Source organism: Myripristis murdjan, chromosome 18, assembly GCF_902150065.1.
Source record: "Myripristis murdjan chromosome 18, fMyrMur1.1, whole genome shotgun sequence".
NCBI lineage: Eukaryota > Metazoa > Chordata > Actinopteri > Holocentriformes > Holocentridae > Myripristis > Myripristis murdjan.
Window position 1 is genome coordinate 19,495,003 of NC_043997.1, and position 12,452 is coordinate 19,507,454.

General features: G+C 40.8%; 1 protein-coding gene across 4 annotated transcripts in view; it reads right to left on the reverse strand.

Annotated features, from left to right (window-relative positions):
- Positions 1 to 12,452, reverse strand: part of pcxb (pyruvate carboxylase b) — a 322,918-nt gene that overhangs the window by 214,178 nt on the left and 96,288 nt on the right. For all 4 annotated transcript variants that reach the window (XM_030076972.1, XM_030076974.1, XM_030076973.1 and 1 more), the window contains one exon: positions 7,442 to 7,604. In XM_030076972.1, coding sequence (XP_029932832.1) covers positions 7,442 to 7,604 — 163 coding nt within the window. The remainder of the gene's footprint in view (positions 1 to 7,441; positions 7,605 to 12,452) is intronic.

The window sequence follows — 12,452 nt, forward strand, 5'->3', positions numbered from 1 at the left end:
ACTCTGTACTATTTTACTCTGAAAGTGGAAATGCAGCACAAAACACTGTCACTACATTTTAGAAAAACATGACCCCCACTAACTTTCAAGACATTTTAATATTTGTAACGCTGCATTAAGCCACTTTGTACTTTGGCTGCCCCAACTGGCAGCAGGAAATGAAAATTAAAACTTTTTCAAAGTTCAAAGGACTTGGCTATCCAGCAAACATATAATTCAACATCAGTAATCTGCACACACCCACGAATGATTTTTTTTTCTCCTTTATAGCAGCTGGTCGAGGTTGAGATGGTAAACAATAATTTCTGCAGCAGATTCAGCCATTGTTGGGGAGTCCAGCTCTCCCTGAAGGAAGCACTTACTTCCTGCTGAGACAGTTTCCTATTTTGCAGTTTAGTTTTGATTTGTCACCTCCTTTGCAGCATATAGATTGCCTGCCGGTGTACATAGTGCGTGTTTTTTGTTTTTTTCTCCCCTCAGGTGTGGTCTGACATATTTTCTGTTGTAGTCCCAGTTTGTGATTGTTACTGATAAGAAGGATGAACCTTTATATTAAATATTTCAAGTGCAAGCTTAAAGCCTTAAATGTGTTTAATTTATTTGAATTTATTTAAACTGACTTTACACTGACTGTCAAAATTCCTATTCATACTAAAATATTATAATTAATTACAGCAGCACTGCATGTAAGCCGATGGCTTTACTTTCGTTACTGCGGTAATAGACAGATTCATCAATGAAACTGAACACATTTTCGCTCCAAGTTAATTTGCCTAGCACTGCCACAGTAGCAAACAGATATTGGCATCAACCTCCAAGAGGAAGCCGATGTCAATACCTTAGAAACTTTTTTGGATTGTTTTAAGAGGTTTGATTAAAGAATTAAGCCCCTCAAAACTTCTACAAATCATGACCCTCCCTTTTAATTACATTTGCTTCCTGACTGCAGGTTATTCATGATGCCAGGATTGTTGAGCTTGGGTGGGTCAACCTGAGTAAAACCCCACATTAGAACTGGCTCAGTCATTTACACTTTAACCAGGTTTATATACAGTACATTCAGAGTTTGACTTGCTGATGGTAAAAAGGTTTGGCCAAAACTGCCAAATGAGGGGAACCAGAGCTAGAAACAGAGCAATCATGTCACAGCAGGAGCACCGATGCAATTATGAATCAGGGATTTAAGTAAAGTTTTAAATAACAGTTTTATTGTTCCACTCCTCAACACACATACACAAACCCACCTTGTTGTCTACTGTTATATCTTTCATTTGCTTTCTCTCTCTACACTCTTTTCCTTCACCTACACTGAAAACTGAACACTCTGTACCCGTTCCTTATGCTTTTTTTCTTAGAAAAGACAATGAAGGCGAGGGAAGCCGAGGCAAGGTTTTTATGGTTTCAGAGTTGGCCTGTTGACTCTTTGCTTGTGTTTCACTACAAACACCAGTCAGTCTACGGTTTCTATACACAATATGCAAATGTTGTTCCTCCTCCTTTCCTGCCTTCATTATCTCCTACCTACCTAGAAGCTCTGAACGGATGTGCATGAAACTTTGTATAAACGCTGGTCACGGGGCAAGGAAGAGGCGATTCACGCTTCACACCAACTGGCCAACTGTCATTTTGAAAACTGCATAGTGTTGGCGGAGGCCTGCGCTCTACTAGGTGCTTTCTAGCTCCATATGCTCTTCTGTTTTCATCCATATCTCTACTTTTCTCTCTACCATCCCTCCATATTTCCACTTTTCTTTTTACCTTCCCAATTTCTCCCTCACTCCCCATGTTCTCATGTCCCCTCCCCTTCCTATGTTGTTCCTTTTCCCTCCTTCTCTTGTCCACAGTCTGACATGACCCCATGGGACAAAGCTCTTGAGTCACTGATGGTATTCGGTGGCTATTTAGATGATCCAAGAAATGGACGTAAGGATCTATCCATTTCTTCCTCTGAGTGTGGCCATCGCCGTTTCTGGCCAATACATCACATCTCTTTTAGAGAAATTCATCAAATATTGACATGTGGAGATCAGACAGCATTTTTAACTCCCAATTAATTTCATTTCAACGTTTTAAGCTGATGCTACATCTTTGAGACGCTGTTGTTCTGCCTTGGCCATGATCTGGAAGTCCTGCTGCTGCGTTTCTATATTGGCACCGCTCGAGTGCGAAAGTGACTCCAACTCTCCCCTCACTTGTCAAAGCAAATTAACCGAGCTGCCTTTGGTGCCTCTTGAGCAACCAAAGGCATATAGCTTAATGAAGACTGCTATATGTCTGCCATGTCCTCTCCTGGGCACGTCCTGCTCTCCTCCACCTTTCCTTTTCCGTCTCTCGAGTAGCTGACCTCCTCATAGTCCTCCAGTAATAACATATTCATCCATCGCTCCAACCCTGCATCCCTGCGCTCCCCACTTCCCTCTGTGTTTATTCTGTTTGGTTCATTCATATTTCATGGCGGGGGTCGCTGCATCGGCAGACACACTGCATTGCTAAATGGTGGGAAGAGGCAGAGGAACTGGGATGGGGTGAGATATGGAGGGATAAGAGAGAGGTATGGAGTATGAGATGGAAATATGGATCAGGGATCAAGAGCAGAGGACAGCACTTGAGAGGGAGGGTAGGGGAAAATAAAAGGGCTGGGGAGAAGAACAGCATGTGGAAAATATGGCCATTACCTTATGGTTAGTGGGTGAGACTGAATAAGTAAGAAATGCAGGGAGACAAGAGCTGGAAACATGGGAGAAAGTCCTTCAATTGAAAGGTCACAAGCTATTCCATGGCTAGTCCATTCACGTTATTGAGAAAAGCACCATATAGTACAAACAGACATTTTCCCAGTGAGTGGTAAAGCATACTGGAGGCTATGGAGCTATATAACACTGATGTTACTGAATACCTTGTGAATTGTTTGGACATAAACTCAAAGTACAGGGGCCAAATTTGTGTCCGCACAGAGGGATGGAAACTAAAAAGGCTACTTACTTTGCCGGATGAGGTTTTACATTTGAATGTGGAGACGCATCCCAGTTAATTTTTTATCAAATTCAGCCTCTGATCATCAAGCCACATGAACCACTAATAAACTAAAGTAACCGCCCCTGGGAGAGAAATTAATGGAATTAAATTTAATCCAAATAAGTCGGCGCGTGCAACGGCACCGCTCATTTCTCTCCGTCAGCTCAGAGCCGAGAGGCGGATGATTTGTTTGATCGCGAAGGCATCAGTGCGAGTCAAATTCAATCACATCCAAAGAGTCAATAATCACTGAGTTATGTCACTAAGCAGTGATGGCAGCATTTTATCCACAGCTCCTATGGAGAGATGGAATAGGGGGGAGGGAGGCAGGAGAAATTAGATTTGAGAAGGAAAAGAGAAGATAAAGGAAGAAAGAATGCAAAGGATGGAAGAAACTGGAGGGAAAAGGATGTGGTCGACTGAAGAGCATCACCAGGAATTTACAATTTTCCGATAAACGTGACATACACACATGAATACCACAGCATTAGTCATCGTGCCTTGGCTGCTTTAGTACCCTGTTCAGGCGAGCTCCAGCCTGCACAGACTACTGCTGTCAGGTTATCGACAAAGGCTAAGAGGCACCTAACATTGTTTTACCCCTATTTTGGCTTCTCCACTCGCATTTCTTGTTAGGAATTGATTTTATGATTTCAGTGTTATTCCCTCTGGCGGAATCCTCCTGCAGTGACTAAGGTCTGGGCTAAAGACCAAACATGACCAGGCCACAGCCACCAAGGGTCCAAGGCTTTTCAATACCCCGCACTGTAGCGTTTTTAGGCTGGCAAAAATCGCTTTTTTTATTCTTTTTCTTTTTTTTAACTCGTTTAACAGACTGTCTTTCATCATTTGCTTTTACTGCCTCTAAAATCCATATGCCAATTTTATTCATTTGCAGGCCTGTTTCAATATTAGTCTGACCTGTTTAATCATTCAAACTGGATTGCATTACTATTTTATCATTTGTAGCACTTTGTGAATCTGATAACGGCTTTATACCATGAGAAGATCAGCAAGACCGACAGATGAAAGACACGGACAGGATGCAGGATAGAAGAGAGAGATGAGTGACCAAGATGAAAGATGGGAGCTTGTGTGCGTGAGTGTGTGTACAGTGTGCAGGGTGAAGGGCAAACGGGCCTGACAGCAAGAAGCGTCTAGGGATACAAACCAGTGGGGGGAGGGAGAAAGAGAAACAGAGAAAAGTGGAGAAAGACAGAGAGAGAGACATATAGACACAATGAGCAATGGCATAGTGAGAAAATGACATACATATATAGAGAAAGAAGTGACACACAGAGAGAAAGAGCGAGTGCTCATATGGTGACCATTGTGCCTTCTCATGTGTGAGTGCTGTCAAAGGAAATCACTGGTCCTGTCTCTCTCAATCTCACACACACACACACACACACACACACACACACACACACACACACACAGTCATGGCTCACATTTACACAAAGCATTTGCCAATGCTGAAGAGACAAATACAAACCCTCTCACTCGCACACAATCGCAACCTCTGCTTTCACAAGCCGGAGTCGAGACGAACAAACACAAACACTATCTATCACTTTGAGAGACAGAGACACACAGACACAAACAAATGGTGCCATCACACATGCAGGCCACATGAAAATCCATATTTATGTATAATAGATGGGACGCTGAAAGCTACTATATGGAACAGTGCTACAACCCTGTGGCAAGTTATTCCCCAAAGCTTTGGCTGTGGCGAGCGAGCACCCGAACACACACACACACACACACACACACACTTATGATGGGTAACGATGTACGCTCATTACTTTAAGAGCCATTACGAACTCAACCTAACATGTGCTTATACAAGTTTTACAAGTGCAGAGGGAAACACAACCGACACTCCTCGCCTGGGTGGAAAAATGGACAGCTGAAAATTTGTAACACAACACAAATATCTGTTGCATCATTGTGAATTTCGGGAACAGAAACTACAGGAAAACTGCTGGTAAATAGAAAGTACCAACAAAAAAGCTGTTTTGTGAGTTCCTATGTAAATAAAATGGCAATAGTGACAAGTTTAGAATGATATCTGTCAGATAATTCTTAGTAGTGCTGAAACAATTAGTCAATGAATCGATCGATAGAAAATTAATATAAATTCATATTATATAAATTAATATTTTAATAATCATGTTGTTTTTGTCATTGTCAAGTAAAAATGCCAAATATTTGTTGATTACAGCTTCAAACAGATAGCAAACTAATATAAATTCATATTAAAATAAATGAATATTTTTATAATCAAGTTGTTTTGGTCATTTTCAAGTAAAAACGCCAAATATTTGTTGATTACAGCTTCAAACAGATCACTATGATATGGTTTTCTCACTGTTCAGTTATCATTTTAAAACTGATCGAATTTTGGGTGATGGTCAGACTAAGGAAACAATCTGCAGACATCACTACGGGCTCTGTTGACTTCCTATGAGCATTTGTCATTATTTTTGACACTTGGCAGATGAAATGGTTCACCAGTTAATTGAAAAAATAATGAATAGATTAGTCAACAATGGAAATAATTGTTAGATGCAGCACTAACTTGCCATTTTCTTTGTGGGACTTTTTTTTTTTTTGTCAGTCATGTACAGCACACATTTTTAAATACCCGTCTTTGAATTACATCATCATTGTCTCCCCCATATGAAAGCTGATCTATGTGTGTGTACTATTTAAATAACAGCCTGTGTGGGTCAAGACTTTGTGTTTGTGTGTGTGTGCCTTGTGCAGAAAATGGTACAGGCCTAACCAGACAAAGTTCTATGTAGACCAAAGAACCTTTATTTTTCCTAAATTATTTGGTAACTTTGTCCGGCACTGTATTATTATATTGTATAACCAAAACTTGCAACACTTTCTTTCTTTGATGTGCCAATTAGAAGGGAGTGCTGCTCCATTAAAGTGAGGTCCTGTCTGTCTCAAAGGCCACAGCGTGTCAATGATCACTATCAGCGCAAGGTGGTTGTTCCCCTAACGGGACCACCCAAGCTAAAAGCATTTCATCTCATGATAGAGAAGGTGCTTTGATTAAAAGCCTCCACCAAACAGCAAATGTTAAATGACATGTTACATCAAGCTTTCTAAACTGTCCCCTGGCGAACCCTGACATCATAATGGGGTCCTTTCGGCTGACTTTCTGATCAAAGCAAAATGAATCACTATTTTGTCAAATCAAAGCCCACTACTAATGGTATTTTGATGGCACAGAAGCCAATGTGGAAGCAACACACTGGTCACGTTTCATCTTGCAAAAGCTATTTGATTCCCGACCACTCTGAAACCAGCACAACGCGAAAACACACATTTTTCCAAAACACTAGAGTCCGAGTAACGACCTCAGCACCGGGTCAGTTGTTGAAAAAGACTGGCGCTCTTTTGCTACATGGATTGTAAGTTTAGTTTCACCCTTTTTCACTGATGTTTGCTACAAAGAACATTTTTCTTCTTGCCGTAATCACAACCCCAGACCTGTAACAGCTTTCAATAATGCACCTTATATTATGAAGGCCAGAAAAATTACCGACAGAAGAATTCACTTTTGTTATTGGACTTGAGAAACTTCACAAGTCCAGTCCTTTTTTTTCAGTCCTTGCAAAGATACAAGAACAAGGAAGGACAAACACACACACACACACGCACAGACAGTGCAGCAGATGCAGTGACCCACAGAGATGTCGTCTACTGTACCGCTTCCTGTCGTTCGTCTGGGAATATGGCAGATTGGTGGGGCACAGGATGCCTGAGGCAGTGTGTGCATGCGTATGTGCATTCACTTGTGTATGAATGTTTGTCTATCGTATCATGCGTGCACCTAATTGTCTAGCAAGGTCCTCTGTAGTCACTCTATAGACTCTGTGTGCAAGTGTGTGCCATTGTGCGCTAGGGCAACTAGTGTGACCGCAATGTAATTGATGATTTTAGCGGAAATGACTTTTAGCATCCTAATTTTGATTTTCACTGAAAAAAAGTATTAAAATTATATCATTTGTGCTGTGCCAAACAAATATTTTCTTTCTAAAGAATACAATTTGTGAGCTAGGGCATCTCTGCAGCACCACAATACTGTGCTGATAATGGTTTTTTGCCACATATTAACCTCAAAAAATTGCAGCTTGTGGTTTCGATATTGCATTTGGTTATATTGATACTGATCCCAATGTGCACACAGATTTTGTGCACCCTTCCTATCATCAGCTGCAGTGTGAATCCACTCCAACTATACATATAGTATGTTTATGTTTATGTTTATTAAGTGTGTCAGGGTGTGCATGCTTGTGTAACAGCAGGATAATTTTTGTGTGTTTGTCTCAGACGGACGTGAAAGAGAAACCTCAGATGACCCAGTGCAAGGTGGCCGGTCAAGTCATCTCAAGCTAATCTCTACCTCGATCCTGCCGGTGTCTGGCTGGAATCCTCTGGCAGGGTCTTCAGTCGTCACTCTGCACTGGATTGAGCAGCCGTTGACCCTGATCTTGTCTTGCTTGAGGCCGAGTTCTGGCAGGCTGCGCCCCTCGCACACACGCAGCTGGGCGTGCACCAGGTCCACACTGTTGGGAGGACAGAGGCGAGAGGGTGAGGAAACCGATTAAAGGAATTTTGGATGTGAATAGCCTTCATTTACCCCCTTGATGTCACAGCGGAGAACGCTTTCACCCTTTTTGTCAAGGTTTAAAAGACAAAGAAGGCTGGATGTACTCAGTATAAACAGTGTGTTTAAAGAGGCAGCTGAAGTGTGCTTAGCTTCAAATCAGGATGGGGAGGGCATGGATTTAGAGTGGATTTGCAGATTTATCCAGATCCCTCATTTGGGTAAATGAATCTGCGATATCGTCACAAGTAAACAATCCATCATAGATACCTCTTACTAGCAAAAACAAGACAAAAACCAGACTTTTGCAGTGATTTCATGTTACTGAATAAGGTCAACGCAGCCTTATGTATATGAACCCAATGATCAGAGGATGATTTATACCCTCAGAGAAATCAGCAAAAAGCCTTGCTTCCTGCAACACTGAGCATGTTAAGATCATCCTGAACCAGTGTGCCTGCCTACATGATCTTGCTTTAGTTGCTATAGTGGTATAAGGCATGTCCTAAATTTGATACAGTATTTTAAAACTGTCAGATGTAACAGTGTATATCGTGTTGCAAGCATGTTTCCAGTCATAGTCCATACAGGAAACATGCATGAATGCCTGCTTTTTACCTAGAGATTCAACAATGTCATTGAAATTAACAATACATTTCAGTAAGTGCTTGTAGGAAAGTATCGACTATTTGGGAAACTTGTAAACTTTTGGAGGCGTGTTCATTTCACTTTCACTTCCCTCAAGTGTCACATCTCTGCTTATATAAAAGCATGTGGGTGCTATTCGTTCAGCCGCCTCATCCGTGTGTTTAACAACTCTGACTAATGACAAGCTGCTTGACGTTGAGTCTGTAAAGTAAAATATAAATATGTCCACTCTGCAAAAAGACCACATTTCTTGCCTCAAGCCTTTCTGACTCATGTAGTGGATTCTGTTTGGATAAATCTAAAACTTTCATTTCTACTGGTGTATATCATTTCTAATAGTGTACAACCCATTTCTGATTACTTGATGCATTTAGTCCCAATAGTAGCTGGTAAAGCATAACATTGGAATCAAACAACTTTTATTTGCATGTCCGGCTGCATTGCATGTGTATGCCCCGGTGTAATCCTATCCAGCGAAAATCTGACATGGGATCTAATTACATTACAAGATCTTATGACATCTTGGGATACTGTGGTCTTTCTTCAAGGCTATCTTAATTAAATCCTGAAAGATAAGACGGCAGTTAGGAAAATCAGATTTTGCTTTTCTGCAGCGTTCACATCTACATCAAGGTAATGCTCTTGCTTTTGTAAATTAGAGTGTAAGATGTAATTTGTGAAGAATCAGTCAAAATAAACTTCAGAGGATGACCAAACACTTCAGATTGGTTTATTGTTCTTTTTTGTTTAAATGTGGTTGTACCACATGCAAATCCATTCCCTCTTCCTCACTCTCTCATTTGCACTTTCAAATAAACACGGATATAAAAACACTGTTCACAAATACATTATTCACAAGTACAAAAGAATGCACATCTGCTTGTGTGCGCACACACAAGATACAGCAGTGTGCACAGAGCGGGCAGAGGAAAGAGACGTGAGTATACATTTGCAGATTAGAAATTTGTTATTCAACGATTATCCAATATTAGGAATGTGAGATAGTTATTTTTTATATCACTTCTATGTGTTGTAACCTTATCAGTTTTGGTTCATGTGTTTTCATTCACTGAAACTTTAAATCGGACTTGAAACTTCAGCTGGTTCTTTTGCTTGCTGGGTTAAGCTTCATGACCCTGCAGCTCAAGAAATTTAAAGCACAGCTTTGAGAATTTTCTATCCTCCGTTTTTTGGAGTTACATTTTAAATCCAGCAGAGGCAGTTCATTTAATCATTTAACCATTCGGCATGCATAAACATGCATGCAGGCAACTGGGCGCCCTATCTGCCTTGTATGGTGAATGAGACAGAAGGCAGAGACATTAACAAACAGGCGTAGATTTTTGGACGTCTTGGCGAGGGCTATTTGGCTGCTGCCTCCATAACGTCTCAATTAGCCGACGTTCACATTCTGGCCTAACAGAAGGACAATTATGCATCAGCCTGGTGTGAAAAATGTTGGTGGAAAGCAGATCCACTCTTGATAACTTGGAGAGGCGCTAATGTCATGTTTTTGTTAAAGCTTTATGAATATGTTGATATTTTTTGAAATTGAAACAGTTTCATCTGCATTTTGAAAGCTAGGAAAAAAGGAGGAAAAATTGAGGCATGTCAGTGATGTTATGGAGGCTGGTCTTTGTTTTCCAGCATTCCTGCAAACTCCTGAGCAACAGCTGTGCATAGGATGCTAACACATTAAAGCCCGACGTTTAGCCTCCTCCAGCTCCAGCATGTGAAAGCTACTCTGGCCATGCTATAATTAATAATAATTGTTTAGGGGGATCAAATTCCCTGCTGTTTGATTTCAGCTCAATCTTTCAATCCAGCGCTGGTTAATTTGATAGCTCACTCATTCATTCGTCATTTGCCTTCATTCACTAAAAGCGGGGCCAAAACGAAGGAGGTAAAGAACAATCCTGGATGAAATGGTCAAAGTACTAATTTGTTTTTACATTCATTGGTTCACTAAGGTACTCATTAGGGAATTCACACTTTCATGCGGTGAGACAAAAGAGAAATAGCACGAGAGAGGCAAACAAAGGTTACAATGCTGGAAGAAGTTACAGGTCAGAATGTGCTAATGACTGCCTCTGTGGGGACCTCGTTCATGAAAACACCAAAAATGTAAGGAAGGAGGCATTTTCATATTATGCAAATAACTACATTCCACCAGCAAATGAGACAATGCTGAGCACTGTCTGAATAAAGAGTCAAACATTTGGCATCCATGCGTATTTTTTTTTTTTTTTCGTTAATATAAATCAAGTTTGGCCCAGTTTTTTCCGCCTTGCATAATTTTTCAACTTTGAAAACATAAGGCAACACTGATTGAATGAGGACCCTCGAGGGCTTACGAAATTCATTGTATACTAATTTGACTCAGACAAATTAAAGAGCCTGCAGCAACATCTGTCCCTCAATGCATCCAGTTACAGTATAAAAGCCCCTTGTTTCATTAACAAGTTCCACAATAAGGCCACGGTAAACAGGCGATGTTCGACGGGAGCGAGGACGCGCGTCGTGCCTTCAGCGGGAGGACGACTTGGAGAACGCTACGGAATCTATATGGACAATATGTTGAGGCTGAACAAACACAAGTGTGATGACAACAAACACTGCTGGCCGTAATTGTTGGCAAAATTGTGACTGCATTAGGGAACAAAGAGGATTAAACCAAAGGCAGCAAGAGGGATTAACCTAACAGAGCTGCACAAAGTCATAGTGGGGCAACATCGCCATCAGTGGAGAGAGGGATAGGCAATTGAGACCAAGTAATGGGAATAATATAGCTTGTTGTACAGTATCATGTACTGCAAGTAGCAAAATTATTTTTAAAAAAAATGACTACTGGCCTCCGTGTTAGCAAATTGATCCATTTACACATCTACAGGAAGGCGTCCCGTGCTTGAGAGGAGACATTTGGTTCAGTGTGATCGCAGCCTGATATCCTAATGTTTCATGAGGTGAATATGATGTTTTACAAAGCAAATATGTGCTTTCCCCACAAAAATGAAGCAGACTACTAGCAGAAGGCAGTAGTTTGATACTGCAATGGCATGGTGGTAATTTAAGGTGTTATTGTCAGGGTGATGGGTGTGCTGATGTGCTTGACTTGGGTTTGATTCCCCATACGGCAATATGTCTTCTATTGTATGTGGAGACTTTCTTTGACAAAGTTTTTCTTATTTAACCATGACCAAAACCGAACACTCACCTCAACTACATCAGTTTACTTGCCGAAGCTTGACCATCAGCTAAAGCTTTTACATGGCAAACAGGAGGCGGTGATGTCCGCTTAGTCCAATCTGTGTTGTGCGCTTTGGATTTTGAGCTCATTTTCTAAAAGGTTATGAGACTCTTTAAACCTGAGGTGGCCTGTCGCCTGACATTTTTTTTCTGCCTAAAAATGTCATGCAAATATTGTGGCTTGTACTTGCTCTTGAATTTTAACTAATTACCTATAGTGTGTGGGTTTGCCTCAGAGCGCCTGGCGGGTGTGAACGGAAGGAAGATTTTAATCCTTAAGTGTCATGTAAAACATTGTCTACCCAGGGCATAAAGTTTCTGAATGGTTTAATAGCACCTTTACTGAGCTTAGAGCGTCTGAAATATGATTATTAACTTGTCCTCAAAATCTACATGAAAATGTGAGCCCAAAACGCCTTGTAAAATACTGTATTCTTTGCTTTTAACTTTTGAATGACTTCTCGTAGGGCACTGCTTTGTCTCACTCTATGCTTTTGACATGTCTAAAGTAAGAGTTTGTTCTTTATTTCTGACAACCTGAAGGGAAATATTTATCTTTTTAAAGTGTCAAGCCTAATATTTTGTGCCTATTTTTCTGCCTGACATCTGTGTGTTTTCCAGTTGTGCCTTTGCCTTGCTTAGGGCCTCTGAATGGCTGCCAACTTTTCTGTTTAATCTCTGACAATCTAAATGGGGAAAAAAAACAGCAACTCCTACAAGTGTCATGCAAAAAAACGTTGCCTATTCACTGCATTGGGCTCCTGAATGTCGTATTTCATTTCAGCAGTTGCGACTATGTGCCCTATGTAGTTTTTTTTTTTTTTTCTCCTCTGGCTATCTCAAGAAAACTGATTCCCTAGAAAGTCATGCAACAACCTTCCCTCAGGCATTTTAAAGTCTTTGACTGCTCTTA